At 48.0% G+C, this 26394-nt stretch overlaps 9 protein-coding genes across 9 annotated transcripts; 4 read left to right on the top strand and 5 right to left on the bottom strand.

Annotated features, from left to right (window-relative positions):
* Positions 1-9: 9 nt before the first annotated feature.
* On the bottom strand, positions 10-2146 carry EV420DRAFT_1297056 (tryptophan synthase beta subunit-like PLP-dependent enzyme). The gene is made up of 5 exons (XM_060468344.1): positions 2018-2146; positions 1553-1965; positions 734-1502; positions 579-682; positions 10-529 (listed from the first exon to the last, which is right to left on the bottom strand). Exons 1-5 carry the CDS (start codon positions 2066-2068, stop codon positions 313-315), a joined length of 1554 nt encoding a protein of 517 aa, XP_060338926.1. The 5' UTR covers positions 2069-2146; the 3' UTR covers positions 10-312.
* Positions 2147-2180: 34 nt separating this feature from the next.
* EV420DRAFT_1492666 (CBF/Mak21 family-domain-containing protein) lies at positions 2181-4466 on the bottom strand. Its single transcript, XM_060470749.1, has 8 exons — positions 4081-4466; positions 3774-4033; positions 3207-3724; positions 3096-3156; positions 2934-3044; positions 2715-2884; positions 2482-2666; positions 2181-2431 (listed from the first exon to the last, which is right to left on the bottom strand). The coding sequence occupies exons 1-8, from the start codon at positions 4438-4440 to the stop codon at positions 2264-2266; spliced, it is 1833 nt and encodes a 610-aa protein (XP_060338925.1). The 5' UTR covers positions 4441-4466; the 3' UTR covers positions 2181-2263.
* A 12-nt stretch (positions 4467-4478) lies between these two features.
* EV420DRAFT_9690 (TLD-domain-containing protein) lies at positions 4479-6003 on the top strand. The gene is made up of 3 exons (XM_060484191.1): positions 4479-5018; positions 5068-5284; positions 5383-6003. Exons 1-3 carry the CDS (start codon positions 4533-4535, stop codon positions 5610-5612), a joined length of 933 nt encoding a protein of 310 aa, XP_060338924.1. The 5' UTR covers positions 4479-4532; the 3' UTR covers positions 5613-6003.
* Positions 5765-8318, bottom strand: EV420DRAFT_9699 (alpha/beta-hydrolase). The gene is made up of 11 exons (XM_060484193.1): positions 8042-8318; positions 7884-7987; positions 7682-7830; positions 7546-7629; positions 7316-7496; positions 7210-7262; positions 7105-7160; positions 6995-7046; positions 6556-6941; positions 6032-6503; positions 5765-5976 (listed from the first exon to the last, which is right to left on the bottom strand). The coding sequence occupies exons 2-11, from the start codon at positions 7975-7977 to the stop codon at positions 5845-5847; spliced, it is 1659 nt and encodes a 552-aa protein (XP_060338923.1). The 5' UTR covers positions 7978-7987; positions 8042-8318; the 3' UTR covers positions 5765-5844.
* Positions 8319-8947: 629 nt separating this feature from the next.
* On the top strand, positions 8948-9510 carry EV420DRAFT_1492658 (uncharacterized protein). The gene is made up of 2 exons (XM_060470748.1): positions 8948-9216; positions 9278-9510. Exons 1-2 carry the CDS (start codon positions 9166-9168, stop codon positions 9449-9451), a joined length of 225 nt encoding a protein of 74 aa, XP_060338922.1. The 5' UTR covers positions 8948-9165; the 3' UTR covers positions 9452-9510.
* Positions 9511-15284: 5774 nt separating this feature from the next.
* Positions 15285-15881, bottom strand: EV420DRAFT_1633559 (uncharacterized protein; the record flags this gene model as incomplete). The annotated part of the gene is made up of 5 exons (XM_060476198.1): positions 15285-15370; positions 15431-15459; positions 15516-15679; positions 15728-15798; positions 15851-15881. 5 exons carry the CDS (start codon positions 15879-15881, stop codon positions 15285-15287), a joined length of 381 nt encoding a protein of 126 aa, XP_060338921.1.
* A 3535-nt stretch (positions 15882-19416) lies between these two features.
* On the bottom strand, positions 19417-20354 carry EV420DRAFT_1615896 (haloacid dehalogenase; the record flags this gene model as incomplete). Its single annotated transcript, XM_060475080.1, has 5 exons — positions 19417-19530; positions 19619-19729; positions 19784-19889; positions 19943-19994; positions 20048-20354. The coding sequence occupies 5 exons, from the start codon at positions 20352-20354 to the stop codon at positions 19417-19419; spliced, it is 690 nt and encodes a 229-aa protein (XP_060338920.1).
* A 466-nt stretch (positions 20355-20820) lies between these two features.
* On the top strand, positions 20821-25950 carry EV420DRAFT_1756948 (uncharacterized protein). The gene is made up of 13 exons (XM_060480501.1): positions 20821-20942; positions 20991-21239; positions 21288-21496; positions 21547-21962; positions 22011-23007; positions 23059-23220; positions 23274-23666; positions 23720-23917; positions 23970-24273; positions 24323-24576; positions 24632-24921; positions 24978-25096; positions 25146-25950. The coding sequence occupies exons 1-13, from the start codon at positions 20861-20863 to the stop codon at positions 25733-25735; spliced, it is 4263 nt and encodes a 1420-aa protein (XP_060338919.1). The 5' UTR covers positions 20821-20860; the 3' UTR covers positions 25736-25950.
* EV420DRAFT_1633556 (uncharacterized protein) lies at positions 25801-26149 on the top strand (the record flags this gene model as incomplete). The annotated part of the gene is made up of 3 exons (XM_060476197.1): positions 25801-25950; positions 26005-26066; positions 26116-26149. The coding sequence occupies 3 exons, from the start codon at positions 25801-25803 to the stop codon at positions 26147-26149; spliced, it is 246 nt and encodes an 81-aa protein (XP_060338918.1).
* Positions 26150-26394: the final 245 nt, after the last annotated feature.

Here is a 26394-nt window from a genome sequence, read left to right as displayed (position 1 = left end):
TTCATGCCTCAATAGTCGACACTTGTGCAGAGGAGCCTGGAAGCTCATGCTGATCTCATTATCCCGGATCCGACGTCAACAATTTTGAAGCCCTACTTTCAGCCCCCAGGTAGAATGCGCAAAATCGAATCGACGAGGTGAGGAAATCACAAGTATAGGGCCGCGAGAATATGCTGCCCATATTAACTTGATTTTCGCAGATCTAATACAGGACGGCTACCTTAAGGGTCGGCCGTATTCAGACAATTCGCCTATGATATTTTGATACATCTTATCTAGATCCTCTACAACTTTTGAATACAACTACTCCGCTTACACATATCCTTCAATGACCTTCTTGACCAACTCGACATCTGGTTTCTCAACATCGATGACACGACGCTCTTTTTGCAGTAAACCCTTGAGTTCCTCAGGCATGACATCTCGGTCAAAGTCAAACTGTAAGGAGCCCTGTAATGCCTGCGACACCGCTTCTGAGAACTTAGCGGGATGGGCAGTAGACAGGATAATTTGGGTGGTCGAAGGTGAGCTATGGAAGATGTTAGAGATGAATAAACCAGTACGAGGATTCACCATACTTGTATTTCGCCATCCTTGCAGCTGCAGTCAACCCGACAGCTGTATGAGGGTCCACAACATACGGGGGCAATCCCAAAAAGTGAAACCTGATTGTCTCTAGTGTCTAATAGTAACAATTAGTGCAAACGAAAGGGATTAGAGAGAAAGCCCATACCTCCTCATCACTGACCCGTTCAGCACAAAAGTCCCTTCTTGCAGACTCCAAAACCTTCACGGGCACCTCAACCTTACCATCCTTCTTCATCTTTCCCATCCATCCGTCGAGGATTTCACCAGCTTTTGACCTCCTCACTTTGACATCAGAAACATCTTCCACACTCTCGAAGGCGAGGTACCACAGCAGCCTCTCGAAGTTACTAGAAATGAGGATATCCATCGCAGGACTCAGCGTCTCCTTGACCCCACTAGCGTCCTGAGTTCTCTGTTTGCCATCCGACACTGGCAACTCCGGCGAGGAATCCACCTTTTCGTATCGTCCAGTTTTCCAAAACCGTGCCAAGATATCGTTAGCGTTGGTCGCTACACCGAGCTGGGCTGACATGGGGAGCCCCATGCGTTTCGCGTAGTACCCCGCGAGGATATCACCAAAGTTTCCTGTTGGGACGACGAACTGCACCTCGCTCTGGGTTTCCCGGCGTAGATGGAAGTAGGCAAGGAAATAGTAGACGGTCTGTGCAAGGATCCGGGCCCAATTGATGGAGTTGACGGCGCCGAGATGATGGGTAGCATTGAATTCGGTGTCGGAGAAGAGGGATTTGACGATATCCTGGCAATCGTCAAACGTCCCCTTGACGGCTAAATTATGTACGTTGGCGTCGGTGACGGTCGTCATCTGCGCCTCCTGGATGGGCGAGACTCGCCCTTTAGGATGCAAAATGAATATCGAGATATTGGCTTTGTTTCGAAGACCATAAATTGCTGCGCTGGGGAGGAAATGAGTACCTTGGATGGGTTCGATCCAATCGCTTCGTACCTCCCAGTGTCCCCGCTAGTCGCACCGACCACAGTCAATTTATCGGTTCCGCCATCTATATGCCGAGAATTCCTCCTCTTCAAGAAAAATTCAAACAGGTTCCCAAGCAACTGCAACGCGACGTCCTTGAATGCCCACGTCGGTCCATGCCATAGCTCTAGCGCGTACTTCTTCTCACCCAGTTTCTTCAACGGAGTCACATCGGGATGTCTGAATCCAGCGTACGACTTTGTGACGAGATCCCGGAGTTCCAGCTCAGAGATCTCTTCACGGGAGATATAAAGCGACAGGACGGCAACAGAGAGTTCCACGAATGAGTAATCCTTCCATTCTGATTCCCAGTTTGCTGGAAGTGAGGGAATGTCGACTGGAATGTAGAGGCCACCATTCGGGGCGAGCCCAGTGAGGACGGTCTAGGAGAAAAGAAATTAGAAAACGAACAATTGCGACAGTATCCGACCTGACCTCTTCAAAGGACAGCTCCTGGTCGCCTCCTCGGGTGGAAAAGTACTTCATCGTTGGTGAAGAAGTGCATTTTTGGATTTCGGCCGAAATAATTTTCTTCGAGTCATTGTGACGTCAAGGACTTCCAGGAAAAACATTTGCACAGCCGCATTCTTCCAATACTTTTTTGACTACGTCTTGCGTTCACATGTAACCCATCCTCGCTGGCTGATGTTTAGACGATAAAATTCGAAGATGCTAGCATTTCTAGACTCCAAATGTCCACAAACTATTTATCACATCCTCTTCCCCAACGTCATCTTCCTGACTACAACCAAAGAGCTTCGCCGCAATCTTCGCCTGGTCTCCCAATTCCAAAGAAGCTCCAAGCGCCGGTTCCTTTTTGATTTTACGATTCGCCTCTGTATCATAGAGCTTTGGAAATCAGCATCATCGCCCGCGCCGTCACACAAACATCGACTCACTGTCCCGTATGTGTGATCGAGGAAATCTTCCATTGAAAAACCAGGCTTGGTAAATGCCTCAGAGAACACCTTCACCAGAGTTGAGACACCAGAGTGGTAATGTGATTGGTGCGATTGAAGCTCCCAGAGTGAACTGGACAGGGCATTTGTGCTCAATGGGTTTGGCTCCGCGGGCAGAAAAGGATCTATGTTATGATAAACCGATGTGAAATAGACACAGGATATAAGGTTACCTTCTGTCCCATCCATATCTGTCCGGTGAATCATAACTATCAACGCAGGATGGCGCTTGAGGATATTGTAAGTGAAGGGTATGAGAATGATGACTCCAGCTGGAGGTGCAGAAAGAGATAGGCGTGCCAGACGTTTGACAAATGATGCTAAGAGTGTCGCTGGTAGATGTCTAGTGTACGTTAGGAAATTGAAAGAATACAAAATAAGCTTCAACATACGTAGAACTGAGGAAAAGTTCGGTCATTCGGAAAAAGCGAGCGCGATGCTTTAGATGGAATAAATTGCGGTCCAAAAACGCGTAGAGACGCGTGTAGAACGAAGGGTAGTCACTACATACATGATCAGCGGCAATGCTAGACAAAACAGAGATAATTGCTCACAGGTTATACTCCTTCATCAATACAAACAGCGCATTCAACGCCAACAGGCCAACAGTACCACCTAGAACACATATGAGTATCGGGACAGGCATCAACGGTTTCCCAACGAACCATAGTCTACGCATGCGCCAATCCAATCCATCACCAGCATAGGTCTTGTCAAATGGGGCATGATACCCCGATGCATGATATTCAATACACGGGCGGCAAGGGCTTTTGTCGCTGTCGTATCGTTTACAACAGACAAGCGAGAAAGAAGTTCCAGCCAGGTTCTAGTAAAGACTGCACGATGCGAAGGCAGTGAATGAAGAGATTGATGGATCGTCAATGTATGAACGCGCGCGCCTGGTGCCTTGCCCTTGCTGGTATCTTTTGCGGTTTTCTCATCGTCGAAAAACTTCCGCCAGTCGTCCTCAGGCGCGTCTCCGACGGGTTCTTCATCCTCGTCATCAGCACCGTCTTGATTTTTTGCGGCTTTTGGTTTCGGTGGTTGAGCGCCGAGTTCCGGTACCCACCAAGCATTTAGCTCCGAAGATTCTGTGGGGAATGTGGTGAGGCCTTCGAGGATTCGTAGAAGGTTAACGGGAAGCTGGGGGTGCTCCTTAGTCGACGTCGTAGTCAACAGGGTCCTGATGGTGAGTCAATAACGTCGTATTTCAACGAGCAACATTCACGCACCCTGCTTCCCGTAAAAAGAACCATCGAATATCGTCGTGTACGCTGAACCAAGTTTCATGAAAGACCTGTAGGACGTCGGCGTCGATGTACGTGTCTGAAGCCTGGGAGGATTTCCGAGGAGACGAAGGGCATAGTAAGAGAGCGGAAACAATCTTTCGGAAGTGAGAGATATGGAATTGTGGTACCGAAGAATTCGAGTACTTGGTCGCCGCGCTGGACAGATGCTTTTGCAGAGAGAAGAGAATTTGGAGGGCAGATACCTGTACAAAAGGTCAGGTACATTTATAATATAGAAAAATTTACGCACTCTCAAAGATTTCTCCTCATCCTTGAGTAATCCCACGAGAAAATCGACGTACTCGTTCAGTCGATCCCAAAGCCAGGCTTTGACGGTCTTTGCGTTCTCATCACCAGCAGCCGACAGCTTCCCATTATTTATCACCAGCACGAAACCCCGATACAGTGCATATATGCCCTTCGAAACTTCCTGAGAATCCTTCCGTGAACAAGTGAGATCCAAAAGGTCCGCTAACAGGTTCAGAGATCCGTTATTGGCAACTGCACGAGTAAGCTGTTGCTCAGTATCTTGAATCGATTGAAGGACTTTGGAATCGTTGCTGAGCTTTCTTTTCTTGCTCGGGGGTGGTAGAGAACGGGGACCACGCATGTCGTTGTAGAGGCCAAGAAAAAATTGGCCGATCCCTGAATAGGAAGCCGGACCGGCATCCGTTGAATCGCCGTCATTCCTCCTGCACGCTCATGTCCGTGCACCCTTCATCGAGCTCGCCATCGTCGCCAGTGTCGAGAACGTCATCTCGACACCACAACCATTCACCTACGCGCTCGCCGACGCTTTCTGCGGCAATGCCAGCACCTCCCATAGCATCCACGTCCTCGGTCTCTTCTACACCGCCTGCTGATGATTCCCAGTCACGACCGTCGTCGCGCTGGATGAATTCTCTTCGCAAGATAGATTCACTGTATCATCTTGGTGAGCCAGCACACCGTGAGCATTCATATCCTTCTACGCCTGTGAATATCTCGCACAAAACCCCCTTCGCACCGCATGGCAACGCATCAGAGGCGTCATCTATTGTCTACATTCCGCCTACAGGAGCGCCGGGGTACCGTGGAGAAGCCTATGACTGGGACACAGGAGCTCTTGAGAAGAAAGCTTCCTATGTTGATTTGAAAGGAAGAAGAGAGAATACTGTGAGTATATTAGATGTGCACCTAGCCAACATGGTAGGTTTGCAGCACTATCCTTGGTAATATATAATGCTAAGCAGTGTAGATCCGGAACTACCTTCCTGCTCTCTCCCGCCTTCCCCGTTCATGGTCACTCCTCTACTCACTAGATCAGCACGGCATATCACTCAACACGCTTTACACGCGATGTGAACAGCCGAAGCCGTGTGGCGCACTTGTCGTGTTCAAGGACGAAGGAGAGACCATTTTCGGTGCATTTGTGAGTGATGGGATACGGCAGAGCAGGGGAAGAGGGCACTATGGTAGTGGCGAATCGTAAGTTTCCTTCGCTTCCCCATCTTTCCTTCTCACCTGTTTCTCTGTAGCTTCTTATGGCGCTATTCCGGCAATAAACTTTCAGTATTTAAATGGACAGGGCGAAACGGTTATGTTGCACTGTGCGAGCCGGGCTACATGAGCTTTGGTGGTGGAGACGGGTCGTATGGACTGTACATCGATGCGAACCTGTTGGAGGGTTCATCAGCACCATGTCCGACATTTGCGAATGAGCCGCTATGTTCTCCGGGGCATAGTATAAGAGGTACAGTGCCGTTTGAGTGTGTGGGGGTGGAAGTGTGGAGAGTGGGCTGATTTCATCGATATATACCCTAATTACTTACTTGTTGTACCATTATTATTGACCCTCAGACATTCCTATCTCACACTTGCAATTACTCTCACTCACTTTCTAACTTCCTACGTTCAATGACTTTTGAAACTGCGACTGCAACTACCAACTCCATTTATTGGTTGGGTTAGGTCAAATCTTTTCCAACAATCAAGATCTACTAGAATATCTACACATGCGCGAGTTGTACGAGAATTATATACGTAACTCTTCAGCTATGCTGTACCAGAATTCGCATCGTTCATTCAATGCGTCTGTAACATTCTCCAACTGAACATTTCCAGGCTGTAAAAGCATCCGCGGGCTTCCATCACTCGACGATGCAATCTGTAAATCATAGTCACCGTAAATTTGGTCCCTGTTCAACAAATAAAAAACGAACCTCCCAGTCCGGCCCAGATGCCGCTTGCGGTACGTCCGAAGTAGCAAACGAGGTCCAGTATTCCCTCATAATCTCGAAGAGTGCTTCATCGTTATCATCAGGCGTGGTGTCAGGCTCTTCGTCCGGAAACATCGCCTGGAGCTCATAATGATGGTAGTCGCCAAGATGAGGATTGTCGTAGTGATAATGATATACGTCGAGGTCAGCGTCAGCCGCGCTTCCAGCGATGAGAACGGCAGTACAGATGAATCTCATCTCTCCGTACATCTGTTGCCCTTGCAGTACGAGGGAGTTGTTGTAGTCCTCAATGGGATACAATTCAAGTGCCTTATTGAAAGACTCGAGTGTGAAATTGCCATACTGGCCTTGGAGGAAGTTGTACACCGTTGTTTCAGTGGCGTTAGGTGTAGAGGTGTTTGCAGCAGCATTGGTGAGCCTTGCCGACCAATTTGCTCCCTCGTTGGTATTGGATCTTTTGCTTCTCTGTTAGTATGGCATGGGTACATAGGATTCAGTGAACATACCCATAGAACAAGGGAATCTGTGCGAATTGGCCATTGGTAAATGCCTCTACCGGTCCTTCACGGATAAAAGTACCATCGATGATTGGAGAGAATGAATACAAAGTCGACGTTCGCTGCTTGATAGTCGTGTTGCCAGCCACTGCGAGCGTGTTGCTACTTGCAGCTCGTAAGCACGTTAATGTGTCGTTTCCCAGCCCTTCGCAACCACTACAAAAGACAAATGAAAAGCATCTCGTAATGGATGGAGTGACATACGCAAGTGATGCAAATTGCGAGAATAATTCCTCAGGATAACTTTCGTTGTAAAGAGGCATGTAATTCACAGATGCGCTATCTCCCATGGCCGCGTGAAATAAGTCTTCATTATCACCGCCGTTTGCCATAACCTGGAGTGAAGTCATTGAAGCTGGGAAATAGACACTAGCAACAGACAATTTGCCTGGAACATCGTCGAACCTGCTCCTGCAGACTGACCCCATATGGTCACATGACTGAGGTTACCAGCATATTGTTAGCATGGTATAAACCTGGAACCGATAAATCCCATACCTCGAATTGCCTCCAAACTCGCCTATATAACGTTGGACCCATCGAAGAGCTGCGCGCTACGCGAACTTCGTCAGGTGCCTAGCAATGAATTGAACAGACGCTCACCTGGTCAAGGAGTCCCGCATTGATCACGCCATCTGCTGCAAGTAGAGATCCACCTGATTCGCCTACGTGAGCCAACAAGTGTCTAGTACTTTATCGTGACATTTACCCAGAAAACCAAATTGGCCTAGTCGGTACTGGAATGTCACGAAAATAAACGGTTCCGTGGACGACTGCATGAGCCATTCCGGGGTGTACGAGCGCGAGTTTCCGCCTTGGTAGCCGCCGCCATGCCAATAAACGAGTACAGGTAAAGGAGCAGATGTACTGGCACCGATGGGCACGTAAACCTGTGTATAAAGTTCAATGTAGCTGTGGGGAAATCGCGAGGGATCATACATTTCCAAAGAGACAATCTTCCGATGACCTGTTGAAATCTACTGTCGATGAACTCTGGGATGTTGCGATACAAACGGGACCGAACTGTGTTACATGTGAGTTGACAGATTTTTGAGACGTTGAGAAGGTTACTTACGCTGGCAGCATCGACTTCGCCTAGGTGGGTTGTTGGCGGAGAGACGGGCGCATGCCAGCGTAGGTCTCCGATAGGCGCGTCGGCGAACCGAACTCCAAGGTAGGATACGATGCCAGAGGTTTCGTTGGTCGCCCCGTTGAAGGTTCCATCTAAATAGAGGATAAATACAAGGCGATACAGGCGAAAGCCGCAAGATACGAACAGTCAAGAACAACAGTCGCGTTCGACTGCCCTCTTGTGAGCAACGGGCTAAAGCAGAGGAGGGCGAATAAAGCAGATGAACCAACGAAGAACATGGATAGCTTGCTGGGAGATTACTATGTAGTGGACTCATTTAAATAGAGCCCATTGCAAGATTACCTGATGTGTTGTTCCAGAATGTATAAGTTTCTAGCAATGCCATAGCCCGCCCCGTAGCGGTTACGGCCAACCGACAGGCTCCCAGGTTGACATATATCTGTGTCGCATATGGGATTCAGGAATAACTATCAATGAATTATATCTTCAAAGGAAAGTCACCACACGGGGAGACAAGAAACGTTTTCGAATAGAAAGGTCCGACCTTCTCGCCGTGTTTCAAAGCAGAAATCAGCGTTCTGTCCGCCCTAGGATATATGAATAGCGACGGCGCGCACAACGGGATTTGACACTCCGGAGCTCATATCATGACTTGTGAAAATTTTGTTCAATTCAATTGTCACTAATCCTCGGAAAAAATGGTGTGCACCTCTGGTTGGGCTTACGTTGCTCGTAGTACCATGTTGATCGGCATAGCCTACTGTAGATGAGGCTGTGGTGTCCGATTACGCAAGGCCTTTGACACTACTATCAGGTCCAACTTCTTTCGACAACATTGCTAGACATTGCAACGGTTAATAAACATGCTTAACATCCCGTTTCTAAGAAGTTATTAGCATTACTTATATTTTTGAGACCTGGTTGAAACCCCGACTTGTGACGTTCAAATTGCGAAGGATATGTTCCGAGTTTTGTGTATACAGGATTTGAGCTTTCATTTGTGGCTGTGTTTTTGGATTACTCTCTGGAGGTTTCAATTCTCCTGTTAAAGTTTTCCGAGTTCCGGCGACGATGGTGTTTGCAGTCAGCGAGAGAGATCAGACAAACTCGCGCTCGCTTAGTCAGTATGTGCGCTGCCCTCGTAAGCTCTCACTGTTCAGTTTTCCGGGCGGCAGGTTCCCCTTTCCGGATAACACGTGACCTGCATTATTCATTTGGCTTACGATTTCTACCGTTCCGAGCCCTTCCCAATAGTTCCCAATTCATCTGTTTCTTTGCTGTGATATCTCTGCACCCCCTCATTTTTTTCCGTCTACTATGCATTTCAATTTGATGTCATTTTGCCTACAACTAAGCACATTTTTATTCATATCTTAACATGTGATACCCTGCCTTAGGCTGTTCATCCTCCGTTCATCGACTGCACCTCTTGCTTTCATCCCCGCCTTTTCGGTCCGTACTTTCTTATGCATCGCCCTGGCTCTCTCCTACTCTCACTTCAGTTTTTCCTTGCTGCGGTATGTCATATAATGGCTTAGTGAAACTCTCGTCAATCATAGCGACCGTCTTCAATTTCAGCTCCAGTGTTCTCTGCGACTTTTTCATCGATACCGCGACAATGGACAACTGCACTACAACTATGTCTTCAATCCGGAATATCTGTGGCTCCGTTGGTACCAATCTGTCATTGTGTTACAATCAGCTTTTCCTCGCTTCACCCAAAGTTATTTCAACTTGTTCCGAGTCCTATGAATATAGGATACTCGGTTATTATCCAGGTGCTAAACCCCGTGGGAAAATTCTATTCGTGGAATCAATCCATCACGGCATTTGCCGACTTGCCTCGTTTCCGTGCCCTCTAGACTTTCGTGGGAAACTATCTATTCATGGTCGGCTTTCTCCGTCCCGGCATCTTCCCTCTCGCTACGTTGCTTTGTTGTTCATCTTGTGTTCCTTTTCTACTCCTCTTTTTCTTCTCTATTCCTCTCGTCGTGTTCGTTGTGTTATTTTCTTTTCTTTTATACAAAAAAATTGTTTGTGATCATCGTTCCGAGTTATCTCGGTCATCGTTGTATTCAGCGTAAGTATCTAGTATTGGTTTCTCTTATCTTTCTTTGATTTATCAAACAGTTCTCTCTGTGCTACTTTACAGTTCCATCATCTTCTTCTTCTCTCTCTCATAATCATCCGATCTGTTTGTCTTTTTGGCCCTCACACCAACATCTTCCTCCTCCTCTTTGAATCCAATCTTCTGTTTTATCCTTATGACCATCTCTGATTGCGTGTTCGTCGCGTTTCTGCATTCCACGGTTGCTTTCTGTTATTATCCCATGTTGTCCTTATATATTCCGTTACTCACTGTCGAGTTGTCACTATTGACAAGGGCCAATGCCCTCAGTATCATCTTCATCCTCGCTGTACCCTCGTTTGTCCTCAAGAACACCATTGAGCATTGCGCTTCCACTATGTCTCCTACTCGGAACATCTGCAACTTCGCCGACACGTATCTGCTTTGCAAGCCATCATCAGTCGCATATCCGGTCCGCACAGGACAAGAGAAAAATACAAAGATGACACGAATTCAAAGAATGCTTGCCTCTTTTTCCCTCTTTCGTCCATCACTCCTCTGTAGTATTGTACCTCGTTGTCTTCAGTGTGAATCCATTTTCACTGCGCTATCTTGGCAAGTATACCCACAGGATCAACATCGTTTGAAGAAGGTATGCCTTCCTCATCGTTCATGGAGTTGCGCAGTCTAAAGTATCGGTTAGACAACTCTATAACGTCCAATTCTTTCATTGACATTGGCTTCCAGTGTTCGAGCTCTCCATCTCTGTTGTAAAATAGAGTGTAATGAAGGTGATAAATGCAGTGGTAAACTGAGAGACTCAACCGTTTGAGAGAGATTGTGTTAGGAAGTAGTTAAAGCAATGTGTATTGGGGGTTGAGATCCCTGGTATATATACTACAAGGTAAGTGCTTCCAGAACATACTACTACCTACCAGTGTCCATGTCTGACTCATTGCTGAGTGAGCAGACGAACGAATGACTCGAGGAGAAGAGACGCGAAGATTCTCGCGTGGCTTCAACTATAGTCCGATTGCCGGATTGCCGGATGCGGCTGGTGCATCTTCGACACTCCCCCTCAAGATGGCAATAGGCCCAGTTCACGAACGAACTTCTCGTGCTTAGGCCTCGGCAACGCCTTTGTAAAAATATCAGCAACCATTTTGTCGGTTGGGCAATACAACAACTTGATCACTTGGGACTCGATTTTTTCATGCACAAAATGATTTTGAACATCGAAATGTTTGGATCTCGCGTGATATTGTGGGTCTCTCGCGATAGCGATGGCAGATTGATTATCCTCGAATATCAGGGTAGGTTCTTCCTGGATAAATCCTAATTCCGCTAAGAAGTTGCAGTTCCAGATGGCTTGGCGTGTTGCATGTGCTAGCACGGTGTATTCTGCTTCTGTGGATGATAAAGCCACAGTCGACTGCTTCTTGGATGACCAAGCGAACGCTGCACTGCCTAGGAGGTATGCATAGCCAGAAGTGGATCACCGGTCATCGGGATTGGATGCATAGTCTGCGTCTGTGTAGCTGGCACTTAGAACTTCATGTTCTTCATTTGCTCGGAAGGTGAGTTTTAAGTTCTTTGTTCTGGATAGATACCTAAACACTCGCTTCACAGCTGCCCAGTGTTCAGGACCTGGATTGTTTGAGAACTGGCTCAACAACTGCACAGCATACGTGATGTCAGGGCGTGTGCAAATCGCAGCATACATTAATGAACCGATCGCAGATTGGTAGCCACTGCGGACATCGGGGTTAGCTTCTTCGTTGATACGTCGCTTGTGTAGGATAACGTTTGGGTCGAGTGGAGTTGTGATGGGTGATGCATTGTGGAGACCAAAACGTGTGAGTATTCCATCGATGTATTGCGGCTGGGATAATGAGATCGTGCCATTATCACGGTCCCTCTCTATTTCGATCCCAATGATCTTCATTGGCTTTCCCATGTCCTTGATGTCGAACAGCCCTGCTAACTCCCTTTTTATTCTGTCTAGATCCTCGGGTGTTTCAGCAAAGATTAACAAGTCATCGACCCATACAGTCAGGAACACTGTCCTGCTGTCTCGGACGCGTTTATAGATGCAGTGGTCGACTTCGAGCTTTGAGAATCCAATGGAGGTGAGCTTCCTATCAAATTCACGGTTCCACTCGCGTCCTGACTGTTTTAGTCCATACAGGGTCTTGTACAATCTGCAGACACGTCCAGATCCATCATCGTAGCCTGGAGGCTGGCGCATGTATATTTCTTCCTCGAGTTCTCCATTGAGGTAAGCCCCTTTGATGTCCATCTGACCAATTTCAAGGTTGTTGATGGCGGCTATGCCTAGCACGGCACGAACGGATTCAAGACGGACAACTGGTGCAAATGTTTCGGTGAAATCGACTCCGAGGATCTGCGAGTAGCCTTGCGCTACAAGATGGGCCTTATAGCGTGACACATTCCCATGCTCATCATATTTCTTTGCATAGGTCCATCTGCAGCCTACAGTCTTGCGTCCCTCCGGTAGATCCTCAAGCTTGTAAGTTTCCATCTCTCCAATCATTGACATTTCCTCATCCATAGCCTTTTTCCATTCAGGCCATTCTGCTGATGCTTGTGCCTCTGCAAGGCTTCGTGGGTAGTCATCACGATTAATGTGCTCGCCGTCACCAGCAAAATAACTTTGGATTATGGCAACATTGGCTGATTCTGGGGGATGTTCAGATGGGATCAATGGAGTACGTGATGGTGCTGCTTTGCGTGCGTTGGGATTATTAAGCTTGTGATAGTCGTGATCCTCTGTGATACGTGAGCTTCGTCATGGTGCTGGCATGGGGGTATTATCTGGTGGTGCTTGCTGACTTGTTTCTTCAGCTCCTTTCGGTGATTGTGGATTGACATCTGGTGGCTCCCCCTCAATCCGCACATTGCTGATGGGCTCGATATCGACAATAGGTGATGGTTCTGCCCATGTGTAGTTTTGTGACTCCCGAATGTCACACAGGTGCATGTCGTAGTACTTGATGACAATGGGGTCATCCGTGAATCCTACAAAGGTATGTTTCTCTGCCTTTGTCTGATCTCCTCCGAGTTTTGATAGGTTTTTCCCTTCTCTTTTCACCCAGACTTCACATCCAAACTCCCGGAGATGTGCAACACTGGGCTTAGTGCCCGTCCATGCTTCTTCCGGAGTTTTTCCAGCAAGGGCTCGCATTGGTGCTCGATTTCGGATGTAGGCGGCATACTCGATGGCTGACTGCCATAGGAATGATGGCAGGTTCCTGCCTATCAACATGGCCCTGGCAAGTTCGATGAGCATTCGATTGAACCGCTCTGCTACTCCGTTTGACGAGTGTGCATATGGTGCTGACGTTTGTAAGCGAATCCCCTTCTGCTTCAACCATCCTCTGACTTCCTCACTTGTTAGCTCCTTCGCATTATCAACACGTAGTACCTTCGGTGTTCGCTTTAGCTGTGTTTCCACCAAGGTAATGTATTCCTTGATCTTCTTAAATCCCTCTGACTGAAGTTTCATGAATTCAGGTGTACAGCGGCGTGTGGCGTCGTCAGTAAATGTGATGTTGTACTTTGATTTCTGCAGGGACTCAATGCGGGCTGGGCCCCAGATGTCTCCATGGGCTAATTCTCCTGGCTCATCTCGTCGATGCTGTGCCTCCTGCAGATACGGGCGAAGAGTCATTTTTGCCTGGATACAGGCATCACATTGGCTGAGTGGTGGTGAATCCTTTGCGATAGTGAGTCCTTCCACAAGTCCTTCCTTCTCAAGTCTTTCTAACCCTGCCTTTCCTAGGTGTCCCATCTTCTTGTGCCATGCGTCCCACGTATTTTCGCTGGCATCTGCTGCAATGTTGGATTGTTCGGGGACTACATCGCATGCACATGCCTCCATCAAGTACAGGCATTGTGACTTCTTCCCTTCTGATATGACTGTCCCATCCTTTTTCTTGAATTGGACCTTGCCATTACTGAATGATGCTTCCATTCCAGCATCATCCAGTCTACTGATGGAGATAAGGTTGTTGACAGCTTTTGGGGCATATAAAGTATCCTTGAGCTGGTGAGTAATGGTTTTTCCATTGACTTTGCAGTCTAACATCACTGTTCCTCTTCCTAGCGCATGCACTGATGCACTTCCGATACCTGCAATGGATGTGGACTCAAGTGGTTTGAAGTCAGAGAAGGTTTTGCGTCGGTTGGATATGTGGGATGTGGTTCCGGAGTCTGCAAGCCAGCTGTAACGTGAGAAATGTGGATCAAATTGGGGTGTTTCTGCCTGGTATGCTGCTTCCGCTACATCGTCCTTGACGTCTCCTGACTCCTTTGCCTGATTAGCTCGTTCCTTCTTACGTCCTTTATTGCTCCTGCCTGGTCCCTTTCCTTCCTGACCACCACCCTTTGACCAACACTGGGCCGCGGTGTGGCCTCTCTTGTGACAATTATAGCACTCAATGTCATCGGGACTCTTTCCTGATGAGGAGTGGTTATGTCCGCTCCTGCTACCTGTCCTCCTGCTATGTCCATACATGGCAGATTCGCCTCCACTGGATTTCTCTTTACGTTGACGGTTTTCCTCAAGGATGATGGCTATGAACTCATGCGACGTGACGGTGGGGTTGTTTCCAGTTGATCCAAGATATGCTGATGTAAACTGGTCCCAGGATTCTGGTAGTGACGATACGAGCAGCATCAGGAAGTCTTCATCAGTGACGATACTCCCCAACATGCCAAGCTCTTCCTGGATGCAGCGCATCTCTGTGGTATGTTCAACAATGTCTGTTGACTCATCGGCAATGGTGCGGTAAAGTCGGCGGCGGTGCGCTAGTATTCCTAATTTTCCTCTAGCTTCCTTTACTAGTTTAAGCTGCGTCCACATCTTGGCCGACGTCTTTGCTCCTGCGATGTGTATCATCTGTGAGTCGCTCAACGTGAGCTCGATTTGAGTCTGTGCTCGTCCATCTCCCTCTTCCCACTTTGTGATCTTCTCTGATTCTTCGGCTGTCAGTGCTTTGACATCTGCTGGAATCGGTTTCTTTGATGTCCCATCAGCATACTTCAACAGGGCTCGTTCTCGCAGGATCGCAGTGATGTGACGCTTCCACAGAACCCAGTTATGCTCCTGGAGTAGCTCGATGCGGAATAATGATGAGGGTGTAGTGTCGGACATAATGTATGGGGATGGGTTGTAATTCAGTGAGGTAATTGATTACGGTGAGTCTTCTGTAGTTTAGTTAGGACCGGGGCCCATAACCTGTTGTAAAATAGAGTGTAATGAAGGTGATAAACACAGTGGTAAACTGAGAGACTCGACCGTTTGAGAGAGATTGTGTTAGGAAGTAGTTAAAGCAATGTGTATTGGGGGTTGAGATCCCTGGTATATATACTACAAGGTAAGTGCTTCCAGAACATACTACTACCTACCAGTGTCCATGTCTGACTCATTGCTGAGTGAGCAGACGAACGAATGACTCGAGGAGAAGAGACGCAAAGATTCTCGTGTGGCTTCAACTATAGTCCGATTGCTGGATTGCCAGATGCGGCTGGCGCATCTTCGACAATCTCTGAACTCTCGTTCGCCCATGACTTGCATACTTCTGATTGCATCCATTGCGTCGTCAAAGCTTTTGCTGCTCAGTCCTACCAACTGCACTGACTCAAGAACCCGACCTTCTCCTTCTGTGCCCTAATCCGGCGTGCCGTCAGTGTTATTTGACCTTACATGTCATGGTTCAATCTCACCTCGTCTCCTTTGCCACCGGCGGCAGGTCCATCATGTATATGGCCCCTGTGATAGTGAATACCATTTCTTCCATCGTTCCTTTGTCTTCGGACTGCTTGATGATCCTCCATACCTCTGCCTCATCGTCTCTCTTGATGGATGCCGACTTAATGAATTCATTGTCCTAGCATACCTGGTTAGTACAGCTCTCATAGCAGTTGGTGACGCTTACCTTCAGTACTCTCGATAGGTGCATCCTGTCTTTTTTGACTCTCTCTTGTGTCAGCAATTCTATTATGTTTTCTGGCGTGATCTATGGTGAGTGACGTCGATTTGTTGACTAATAATCGCTCACTCGCGTCGTCTTTGTTGTAGAATCTGTCCATTTTGTACTATATGCTGCAGAGGAATCAAGAGTTATTCAGAATGTGTTCAGAGTTGGTGGGGTTTGGCGTAAGGAGGGTGAGGGTGTGATGGACGGGTATGTAGTGTTCCTGTTCCCGTTTCATCTCTGTATGACTGATATTATTGTCCCATAAGCGTTGGGATTCTCTCCCCTCTCTCTATCCCCCTGGCTGCTACCCTCCCTATCGTTGGTGCTTTCCATCGTGGTCCTGCCAGATGTTTCCTTTGCAGTTATGATCTCGCCTCAGGCTCTCATGCTTGGTTGGATCTTCAGATGCGATCGTCTTCTCCCTTGCCCCATCCGTTGCAACTTGCTGAAAATGAAACACCCTGTCGCTGTCTGACTGCCTCGTTCATGACCGTATGACATGCACAGTGTACCTCATGAACAATCCCATTTGTGAATGCTACTGTATTTGCCCCATATACTTATTTTTTTTTTTCATTTTTTTAATGTCCCGTGTCTGTATGCATTGATCATTTTCATTTCAGGTACATGATATTTATGTGTGACGCATCTTCCTCTTCAAATCTGGACCCGACGCGTCCTCTTTAGCAAAAAAAAACCCTCTTCTTGCTTCTTTTTCTCTGTTGCTGGTTATCATCTTCCTCTTTTCTTCATCGCTCGACCTTGTGGGCATCGATCATTGCTTATCTGACCATGTGCATGTTCCTTCTACGCCTCCATATCGTGCGGGCACTGGGCTGTTCTGATTGATGTGCGTTGTGTTGATTTTCCTCTTCCACCTTGTGCAATGTCTGCCTTTCTACCGCAGGCTTCTTCTTATCAGCATCGAGCTCCATACTAATGAGGATCCCACCCTGTATCAGCTTGTAGGCATAGTATACTTTGGCAATAGTCATTTTACAGCCAGATCTGTTGACGCCAATAATATAGTATGGTTCAACGACGGTATGATACAGGGAAGACGCGCGTCGAGGGAAGGTCCTCTTGGGGGTATTAATATGTGACGAGATCCAAACAGCAAGGTACCAGATACTTTCATGTACGGACGTTACGACTAATAGGTATACTGAAGGGCTGACAAAAATAGGACTCGGAATTGCCACTCGGATGAGATGGCCCTCACCCACTAGTTGTGTACCCACTTTCTCTTCCCGTTCTTGCCAATCTTGCTCGTGTAGAATCTGACCTTGTTGTCTTCAGTATGGATGAAGTTCTTCTTGATACTGGCGGACGCTAGTATTCCCTTGGGATCCACCCCTTGCTCGAATTCGGCCTGTTCTTGCGGGAGAGTCTTCATTGTTTCGAAATACATGTTGCTTATGTCCAGTACGAGATCTTCATCCGTGTTGTCAGGGAACCATTTCTCCCAAGCACTATCTGCGGAATTGTCCTTCGAATATTAGTTGCGCCTCCATTATCAAGTCCACCATATCCTTGAAAGTGTCGCCTCTCATCCCGGTAATCTGAACATGTTGCTGTAGGAATGTATAATTCTCCTTCCTAGTAGACTGTCCGGTAAGCCATGTTCTCTTATGCGATGAATGCTAGACTTACATCGGTGATTCAATTACAGGTGGTAGATACTTATTCTAGCTGGTTGTCACTATTGGTCTCGACCACACACCAAGTCATCTCCCCATCGACACTTATCAGGGTTACCTTGTTGAGCCAGCTATCCCGTAGACTGCTGGACCAGATAGTAGTACTGTCAGTCTTCTCGGTATTAAATTATTTCTTCCGTCTTACCTGAGGTTTGTTTGCGAGATGGTGGGTGGTAGCCCCCCTGCTGTTAACGATGTACTCCTGTAGCACCTCTCCTGGGATAAATTCGTAGGTCGCTCCAAATCTGTCTCAATAATAAATAGTAGGGGATTTTTTTGAGCATCGGGGCTGTTAATAGATATTATTTTGATATCACGAAAAAATATCAGAGGACTCGGTCTTGCCACGCTTGCGTTGGCCCCCAGTTTCATGTACCGATTATAAACATGGACCCATAATTGCCTACAGAAGGCCGGGCCGTGACCTGTGTACCCAGTTAAAAACAATTCGAATTAATTCCATCTTCGAACACCACAACACGTGGTTTATCCCAGCTCCCGCAGAGCGGTATCATTTTTACGACTGGGAACGAGACTAGGAGGGGAGCTGCATGATCAATGTTATTACGTGTTGGAGCAGGTTACTGACTTTCTACCATGTCCTTCCTGCCTCCTCATGCTTCTGAAAGGGGAATTTCCAATAAACATAGGTCGTGGCCCGTGATCATACTAATAGGTGAAACGTATCTTCATGAAAGCAGCTGCCGCAAAAGGTAAAAGAGCTAGTTCGGAAAGACAGTATTACGTGCTGGAACATATATTCGCGCCTCCGTGTGATCGCTGGAACAGCAGCCACTGAATTTTCTGTTACTGTAGAAGGTCAGGAGGGCAGCGGATATAGATCAATGATGCGAGACACCGTACGTGACCATGTATAAGCTTTCCCGAGGACAGGCGAGTTACATGTAACAAACCCACGGCGGGTGCTCAAAGGGTCCAGAAAGTTGGCCCTTCCATCAGTGGTCAGGGCAAAGAAGGATGAGAGTGAGGTGTGGATGTTTGTCCACAATGGCCATACTTAATACATAAATCACCACACCAGTACACAGTTCGTCAGCCTCTCTTAGTATTCGATTCCGTTCATCGCTTTCGCGTCCTCTACGCGAAGTTCCATAATTGTATCGACCGAAGCCAGGAGACAATGTTTAAGCCATAATGCTGGCGACGCGTAAGCCTCGAAAGACCTAAGACCATATTTCCAGCCTTGGTTTCCCTAAGTATGGGTTCGGAAGCGTGGTCCACTTTCAATCTACTTCACGTCGGCGACCTAGACCGCGCGTCACCAGGGTCGACAAGGAAAGGAGAGATGAGGGTACTAACAGTCTTTGTGCGAATGTGAACCAAGCTGCCTTGGCCCAATGAGAGTCTTTTCTGGCTGTGTCGCGTTTGAATGCAAGAGAATTCCAACGAAAGTAACATGCCAAGTCTCGGAAGCCTAACATCCGCGCTGGGTCAACGGCGAGCGAATAGGGTATTTTATCATTACTACTGGGAAAGAAAAATGTATTTGCATTAAATCTCCATCTGAACGCCTTTGAATACCACCCTGAAGAGACATATACGCTGACGCACCTCCGGAGAGACTCTCCCATTTGTCAATCCTCCCGTTGACAGTGATAGACGTATCCTTGTATTTCCGGCACGATCTCCTTCGCAAGACTGCCTTCTCCTTCACCGCCGGTCCCTGCATCACCATCATCTTCGCCTCTCCCGGAGGGCCGAATGGCCCCTCTCCCGTGGCCTCTCGCCCCCTGTCCTAGTCGATGGAGTAATAGGAACGTTCCTGCCCCCTCACGACCACCACCGTCCTTATGTTATGGCATGAGACTCGCTGGATGGAGCGAGTATCTTCGATGCCGTTGTCTTCGGTGTCCGCTCCGTCGTTATCTCTACCCCCTCGACTCCAGCTGCACCGTCGCTCTCTGTTTCGGTAACCCCCAGCGGTATTCATGCTTGTAAGATGGTTGCCAATTTAACCAATCCATTGGTGTCGCTTCCGTCTGTCCCTTCGACAAAAAAGTCAAAAGTTTGTCTTAAATGGTCCATATCTTCCTCTGGATCCTCGGTGGATCAGTGGATGTAAGCTGTTTTCATCCCACTGTAAAAGATACAGTGAGTATGGTATTTGCATAGTTGCGGTGGGATCAACCCACATTCTTGCAGCAGCTCTCAAATCATAGGCATGGGAAGCTACCATAAGGCATTCCTCGGGCTTTAGATCGAGCAAATCTATTGCTTTCTGATAAATCTTTGGATCGGGCTGTCATCTAAGAGTCAAAAAAGATTGTGAGATTGGTGTGACTCAAGTACGTACTTTCGTGAGGTCCAAGAGCTGCGAGGACAGCAAGGTATGGAATGGGAGCTGAGATGACTTGATGATGTCGAGCTGAAGACGTGTGGTGCCGTTGGCCAGGACGATACTGTCAAAGACATGATTAGAACATTTTCTTTCACGTCAGCAATCTTTACCCACACGAAAAATTTGTGCTTCAGTATCTCGAGGCCTTTGATTGCATCGGGCCAAGCTGCGGTAGATATCGTGAATAAGTGTAATCCCTGACATCACTCAGGTCGGTACCTTGTTGGATGTGCCAGCTTTGGACCATGTCGTTTCTTGTTTCCTCATCCCAAAAGTCCATTCCAATTTTGCGTTCTAATAGGATACGATCCAGCACCCGTCGGTGAGTGACATCTATGTCTTCAGGGTCTTCAGGGTCTTCGCCTGCCTGAAAGCGGTGGTGAATTTCTTCAAAGAAACCAGCCTGCCAGTCCATGGCAAAGGAGCGCGGGTCAACAAGTGGTGGTTTGGAGCCCAAGGCAGACAGTATGGAGGAACACCAGTCGGTACAAGTGCCCATAAGATCAAGGACGAGAGCCTGTATCATCTTCGGAGTTAACCAACGAGCTGGCACTGGAGCACTGATTAACAAGCGCCGGGGATATGCCGACTTGCATTTTCAGATTACCGCGACCACGTGACTGAGTTCCTTTCTATGACTCCAGTTATATTGGCCTGCGATCTACGGCTGTTATTAGCTGATAGAAAAGCAGAGACCTAGCTGCGAGAGCCTTCGGTACGGGCTGATGAGCAAGATGTGGAATACTCACTACATATAACACGCAGAAGGCAGGAGAAGGTGTCAAGAACTGCTCAAATATTCAAGTTTTCATCGTCCGAATAAGTAACATGTTGTTGTCTCAGAAATCTCACCGACATTGAGGTAGCAACACGGTTGGACAGGGTTGGACACGGCTAAGCTTGAAAAGTATGTTTAAACCATGTCGGGATCTGCCGATTATGCCGACCATGCCGACACATGATTTGTGTGACTCCCGTGACAGCGCCACTCTCCTTTACCCTGTTTACCGCGACCACGCGACGCGTTTTCCCATGGATTCCTCCCAGAATGAGTCGCCTGCAGGTCCACGACGTTCTCAGCGTGATAGGAAGCAGCCGAAACGTATAGATACCAGTGAGGCGGCCTCGGTTTACCCCCACTATTGTCTCTAACTGTTGTCAGTCACGAACACCGGTAAACGGAAACGTACAGCAGAGAGCGACGCCGATGAAGACGCAGAGGCAGGAGAGGAGGATGCCACAGAGGAATATCATGCACCGAAGCCAAAGACAGCGCGAAAAACGGCGAAACCTGCGGCGAAAAAACCGCGCACGCAGAGGGGACGCAAACTTAAGGATGCTGAAGACGCGTTATTCGACCCGGAGCAGCTTGCCAAAGACACCAAAATTAATTCAGATAACCCTTTGTATAGTACGTCTGGCCGTTTTCGTGTCCATAACACCTAATGTCCTTTGGCAGACGCTATCATGAACCCGTCGGCTGCATTACAGGGAACAGCAGAAGATTTCCTGGAGTCCCTCCAGCAACACTCTGGAGCCGCACTAGCAGAACTGATTAATCTTATTCTGCGGTCCTGTGGATGCAATGATTCGGTTGACGAGGATCAGGCAGTGGACTATGACGGTGTCGTCGATGCGCTGGACCATTTTACGGAAGGTCTCAAACAGGTGTGGTTCTTTGTTTCCCTCGTCTAGCAAGCACTGGACTATGTCTCTAGGAAGCATCGCCCACGTACCCCTTGACATCTAAAAATCCCATTTTCAAGAAATTCCGCACACATCTTTCCGAGTTTTTTGCTCGTCTGATATCATCTGCTGCTGACCTTGGTGTGCTATACACATCAGATTTGATACCTACTCTCCAAACTTGGGTTGTAGCTATGAGCTCGTCCCAAATACGGAGCTTCCGGCACACGTCAACTGCTGTTGCCCTCGATGTCGAGGCAGCACTCTGCGACGTCACACGGGGCGTTGAAAAGGAGGTTGAAGTACTTGGACGACAGAGAGAAGGGGAGAAGAAGCGTAGAGCAAAGGGAGGGGCTAGTGCGAAGGACAAGGAACTTGAGGGCAAGCTGAAAGAAGTCAAGGAGAGAGCGGCCAAATTAGACGAATTCTTGAAAGAATTCATTGACGGGTACGGCTCCTCATCTGCTGAATTTTGTTTGGGCTCATTGTCATGTAGCGTATTCGTCCATCGATTTCGCGACCTTGACCCCGTAATACGAACGGAATGTATCACCTCCCTCGGCATATTCTTCAAGAAACACCCGTCTCATTTCCTTTCAACCTCTTACCTCCGATATGTCGGATGGGTACTCTCGGATTCCGCTACACACGCCCGTCTAGCTGCTGTTAAGGCTCTGCAAATCGTGTACTCATCATCAGTCGCTGATGGTGTTCTCACCTCTCTGAATCACTTTACGGAACGATTCAAACCCCGTCTCGTCGAGATGGCCGAGGCCGACGTGGATGTGGGTGTTCGTGTCGGTGTACTCAACGTCCTTGAAGAAATTGAGAAGAGTGGTATGCTTGAAGAGGAGGAGCGAGAACGGCTAGGCGGGCTTGTCTTCTGTGAGGAAATGCGGGTACGCAGGGCTGTTTCAGGTTTTGTGCGTGGCGTCTGGGAAGAGTGGGTGGAGCAGCGCGACGCTGAGATGGGCGGGAAGAGCAAAACTGACAAGGAACGGATGGGAATAAAGGGCATCGCAGCACTACTGGTAAAATGGGGGGAGGCACTGGATAAGGTTCTGGGTGATGACGATGAAGAAGACGAGATCCAAGCTAAACGCACGAGGACGAGACCTGAAATTGCCGCCCTTTCTACGGGAAGACATAGGTCTGGTGGAGGAAATCGCACAGCTTTGGCTGCAGAAGCGTTGTGGGACGAAGTGGACCCTGTTACTGATTGGTCAGGCATTCTCGATATGCTGTTGCTGGATCATTCTGCATCTACAGATCAAGGCCCGTCTTCCAATGGACGCGGCAAAAAGGGAAGAAAGGGAAGAAAACCAGCAAAAAGCAAAGGTGCAGCCTCTCAGGAGGTGGATGATGATGACGAAACCGAATCTGTTCATGTTGATGATTCTTGGAGACTGGAGGAAGTGGAGGAAGGTATTTTGCTCGAACTTTTGGTCGCTTCCTTGGCGAAGACTAAGAAGGAAGCGGTCGGAGGTAAGAAGGTATGTACTAAATAACTCAATCAGAAAAACATACTTACACTGCGAATAAAGGGCGAGGAGGACACTGTTGCCAACGAGATTACTCGCGCTTTGATGAAAGGTCTCCCGCGCCTTTTCGTGAAGTACCAGACAGACGAGAATCGGATCAAGGATGTTCTCGTCCTACCTACTCTTATGAATTTGGATCTTTATCTCGAAATGCGAGCCATCAGCGTAGGTTTTATCACATTCTAGGGCAACCTCAATCTTATTTTATTTTACATCAGGATTACTCGAATCTATGGGATGACATTCTCAAACAATTCCTCACGCATGCGTCTCCTGGTATTCTGGCACTTGCAATGAACACCATCACATATCTACTCTCTGCAACGTCTCTCTCCAATACCAACAGTACGAAAATTCTTGAGCTGGAAGACGAGCTCTCATCGGTCCTCCGTGCCGCCCTTGCGGACCGTGAAGAGATCGAAGTAGCGTCATTCAACGAAGACGAGGTCTTGTCTCTTGGGTCCACATGTATGCGGTTAAGGATACTTGCTGGAACAAGAGATATGACAGGGTGGATCGAAGACGATGAAGGCGGTAAGCAGAGTAAGATATGGGATCTTTTGAACGCTATAGCGGAGCGGGGACGACTGGGATATAAGGACGAAGAGGTGGTGAGTCTTTGATTGTTTTATCACCGTCGGATATTCGTTGACAAGCTTCAAAGATGATCGAGCAGGTGTTGCATTTATTGACGTTGCATATTATTTGGAAAGGAAAGGCCCTTACGACAGATCCTTCGCCTTCTGCTGAGGAGGTTCGACATAGAGAGAACCTGGTACTTCAACGGGAGGTTTTGCTGGAAAAACTGACGGAATATGCGATTGGTACTCAATCAAATACGGTGGAAGGTATTCAGAGAACAGTATGTGTTTACTCGCACCGTTTCGACTGATGACTCACTTCATGAAACATAGGCATTCAAGAATCTCTTGGATCTCCATGTACTATTCTCGGCGACGCAAACTGTCGCGGCAGATGGGTCGCCATTGCCGACTGCTACAGTGGCGCTGACCATGGAAGACGAGGCCCAGTATCGATGTGCGGGATATGTGCAAGCTGAGATCGAGAGGTATGCAGAGATTGTTCAAGAAGGAGATGAGGAAGAGGATAAGAGTGATGATGGTAGTGATGATGACTCAGGGGATGAGAACGAGCCTGCTAAGAAAGTTAAGAAGAAGGGTAAGGAAGTAGCGAAACCGGCAGCGACAGAGAAGGAAGGCAAGTCGTTGATACGCTGTTCCTCTGCTAAATTTACCGTTGCCTTTAGATGAAGATGCCAATTCTCGTGCTCGGCTCGAAGAGGAGTACGTATTCATCGATGTGATGTCTACCTTCTTGCGAGCAATACGGGCTGGCGCAATTCATGTTCGCCACGGTGCCATTCTTCTCGCACACTATGGCCGTTTGGGACCTTCCTTTGACCTTTGCACTAAGGTCATTGTAGAAGTCCTACGTGAAGCAGGCATGTTTAATGACGATGGCGATGTTGTAGTTTTGGTCGTCACGCAAGCGCTTCAAGAGGTAACAACCCATAGTGAATTCGTGTTGGCAGTTATGACTCATTTTTCGTCTTCAGGCATTTACACTCATCTTGGACTCTGTCGTGCGAGACGAGACTAATGCTGTTCAGCTTGCGAAACAGCTATCGTCTTGTTTTGTCGTTCGAGGAGTCCAGCTTTCCATCGTCCGCCGACTTGACAACGAATACATTGTCCAGATTCACACAAATCTGATTTCGTGGTTGGGCAAGCGGCTGTCGACTTACCAGAGCAACAACAATAAAAAGTCCCTAAAGCGGACGATACTGTGCTTCCGCGTGTTAACTCAAATGCTCAGTGTTATACAAAGTCGGGAAGCATTGCAAATGTTCGTACTGCTTTCACACTTATGATACTTGACTGATGTTCGCCTTTCATCATTAGTAAAGCTCATATGGATCAGGTCTTGGCTGAGGCCAAGGTGGAGGTTTCTCCGACTTCCTCACTCTGGGAGCCACAACGTGCCTATGAAAGAAGGCTGACGTCAAAGGATAAAGAAAAAGGTATGGTGACTTCAGGCGATAATCGTATCTAAGCTAATTGCTTGAGCAGTGCCTGGGTCGAAAACGAGGAAAGCCACTGGCAAAGGAAAGGCGAAGAGTTCAACGATGGTCACGACTGATGAGGAGAGCGAAGTGGAACATCTGGTTGATCGTAACGTGGAGCAGGACAAAGTGCCTGCGGCGACTCGAACACGGAAGCGTACGGTACCACAACGTAAAACCGCATCTCGTGCTCGCGCTCGCGCAGCCGAGCAACAAAGCGACCACGACCCTGACGATACTGCTGAGGAAAATATCGCAACGCCAAAATCGCGACCGCGACCGCGGCCAACATACAAGTCAAAAACCAAGACTCCTACTAGGGATGCGATAGTGACAGAGATAGAGGATACTGCAGCGCCTGTGCCTATTGCTCACAGTCCACAGGACGAAACCTCTGCTCCATCGCCGCTGACACCAGCTGAGTCTGATCTGGACGACGCTGTTCTTCCGTCGCGAAAGAGGACACGGGTGGATGAAGATGAGGGACAGGCGACAGAAGAGGCGGAGCCGACTGCTGGATCTACAGCAGAGGGAGGAGACGATGAGGCTGAGGGTTCTGGGTATATGCAAGTGCGGAGGAAGCGAGCTCGGCATTGACGAACGGACTGATTTCGGTGTGGATTTTCGTTTTTATGATTTATATTTAATTTCCTGCCTTTGCTATGCTCGCTGCTGTCGATGTATACATTATATTTGTATTCGCGAATGGTGTAACAACATTATTAGATGCTTCCGAGGGCGGAAGCTGGTGTGAGGGTCTCACCTTTTCGATCTTTCTTACTCCCGGTGTTCCTTATTGGGACCGCATACCGGTTTTCTAAACTCTTACTGGATGATATATATCTGACATCTGGTCTCACTGACAGTGGTGTGAGCAGCGCCCCGTTGAAATTATCTATTTCTATTCTATCACTGCTACCAACAAATTGTACGCGCTTCAGTGCTCCCCCGTCATACGTACTAAAGCCTTTCCACAGAATTATGAATGAGCTGGATGATTCCCACTATTAACGCCTCTATGACACTTATTGGAGACGCCCAGACATCTAAATATTTCAAAAGAGTCGAACAACCAAATGTGACAGCCAGGGAAAATACGTTTGGCTACTTGAGGATCCTAGCGGATTCATGGAAGCCGCATTCGATGCAAAGACGGTGACTGTCTCCGAGGAATGCATGAGGGCAGTGAACAAGACGATTAGCTTCTCAAAGGATACAGAGGGTCCCCTCGCAATGGATACAGCCCATTTTGACAC

The sequence above is a fragment of the Desarmillaria tabescens genome, assembly GCF_030435595.1.
Source record: "Desarmillaria tabescens strain CCBAS 213 chromosome Unknown EV420scaffold_1, whole genome shotgun sequence".
NCBI classification, from domain to species: domain Eukaryota; kingdom Fungi; phylum Basidiomycota; class Agaricomycetes; order Agaricales; family Physalacriaceae; genus Desarmillaria; species Desarmillaria tabescens.
This window is presented reverse-complemented; position numbering and strand designations above follow the sequence as displayed.

Excerpts from the sequence above, each read along its gene's own strand:
- EV420DRAFT_1297056 (XM_060468344.1), bottom strand. The coding sequence starts at position 2,068 with ATGAAGTACTTTTCCACCCGAGGAGGCGACCAGGAGCTGTCCTTTGAA. Across the intron at positions 683-733 it reads AACGGGTCAGTGATGAGGAG|ACACTAGAGACAATCAGGTT; the intron begins GTATGGGCTTTC and ends TGTTACTATTAG. Across the intron at positions 530-578 it reads GCAAGGATGGCGAAATACAA|CTCACCTTCGACCACCCAAA; the intron begins GTATGGTGAATC and ends CATCTTCCATAG.
- EV420DRAFT_1492666 (XM_060470749.1), bottom strand. The coding sequence starts at position 4,440 with ATGCGTGGTCCCCGTTCTCTACCACCCCCGAGCAAGAAAAGAAAGCTC. Across the intron at positions 4,034-4,080 it reads ATGAGGAGAAATCTTTGAGA|GTATCTGCCCTCCAAATTCT; the intron begins GTGCGTAAATTT and ends CCTTTTGTACAG. Across the intron at positions 2,432-2,481 it reads TCGATCACACATACGGGACA|CTCTATGATACAGAGGCGAA; the intron begins GTGAGTCGATGT and ends TGATTTCCAAAG.
- EV420DRAFT_9690 (XM_060484191.1), top strand. The coding sequence starts at position 4,533 with ATGTCCGTGCACCCTTCATCGAGCTCGCCATCGTCGCCAGTGTCGAGA. Across the intron at positions 5,019-5,067 it reads ATGTGCACCTAGCCAACATG|ATCCGGAACTACCTTCCTGC; the intron begins GTAGGTTTGCAG and ends TAAGCAGTGTAG. Across the intron at positions 5,285-5,382 it reads CAGGGGAAGAGGGCACTATG|TATTTAAATGGACAGGGCGA; the intron begins GTAGTGGCGAAT and ends ATAAACTTTCAG.
- EV420DRAFT_9699 (XM_060484193.1), bottom strand. The coding sequence starts at position 7,977 with ATGTTCTTCGTTGGTTCATCTGCTTTATTCGCCCTCCTCTGCTTTAGC. Across the intron at positions 7,630-7,681 it reads GCGAAGTCGATGCTGCCAGC|TTCGGTCCCGTTTGTATCGC; the intron begins GTAAGTAACCTT and ends CATGTAACACAG. Across the intron at positions 7,161-7,209 it reads ATGCGGGACTCCTTGACCAG|CGCGCAGCTCTTCGATGGGT; the intron begins GTGAGCGTCTGT and ends AAGTTCGCGTAG.
- EV420DRAFT_1492658 (XM_060470748.1), top strand. The coding sequence starts at position 9,166 with ATGCATCGCCCTGGCTCTCTCCTACTCTCACTTCAGTTTTTCCTTGCT. Across the intron at positions 9,217-9,277 it reads TTCAGTTTTTCCTTGCTGCG|CTCCAGTGTTCTCTGCGACT; the intron begins GTATGTCATATA and ends CTTCAATTTCAG.
- EV420DRAFT_1756948 (XM_060480501.1), top strand. The coding sequence starts at position 20,861 with ATGGATTCCTCCCAGAATGAGTCGCCTGCAGGTCCACGACGTTCTCAG. Across the intron at positions 23,667-23,719 it reads GATATAAGGACGAAGAGGTG|ATGATCGAGCAGGTGTTGCA; the intron begins GTGAGTCTTTGA and ends CAAGCTTCAAAG. Across the intron at positions 24,922-24,977 it reads AGTCGGGAAGCATTGCAAAT|TAAAGCTCATATGGATCAGG; the intron begins GTTCGTACTGCT and ends TTTCATCATTAG.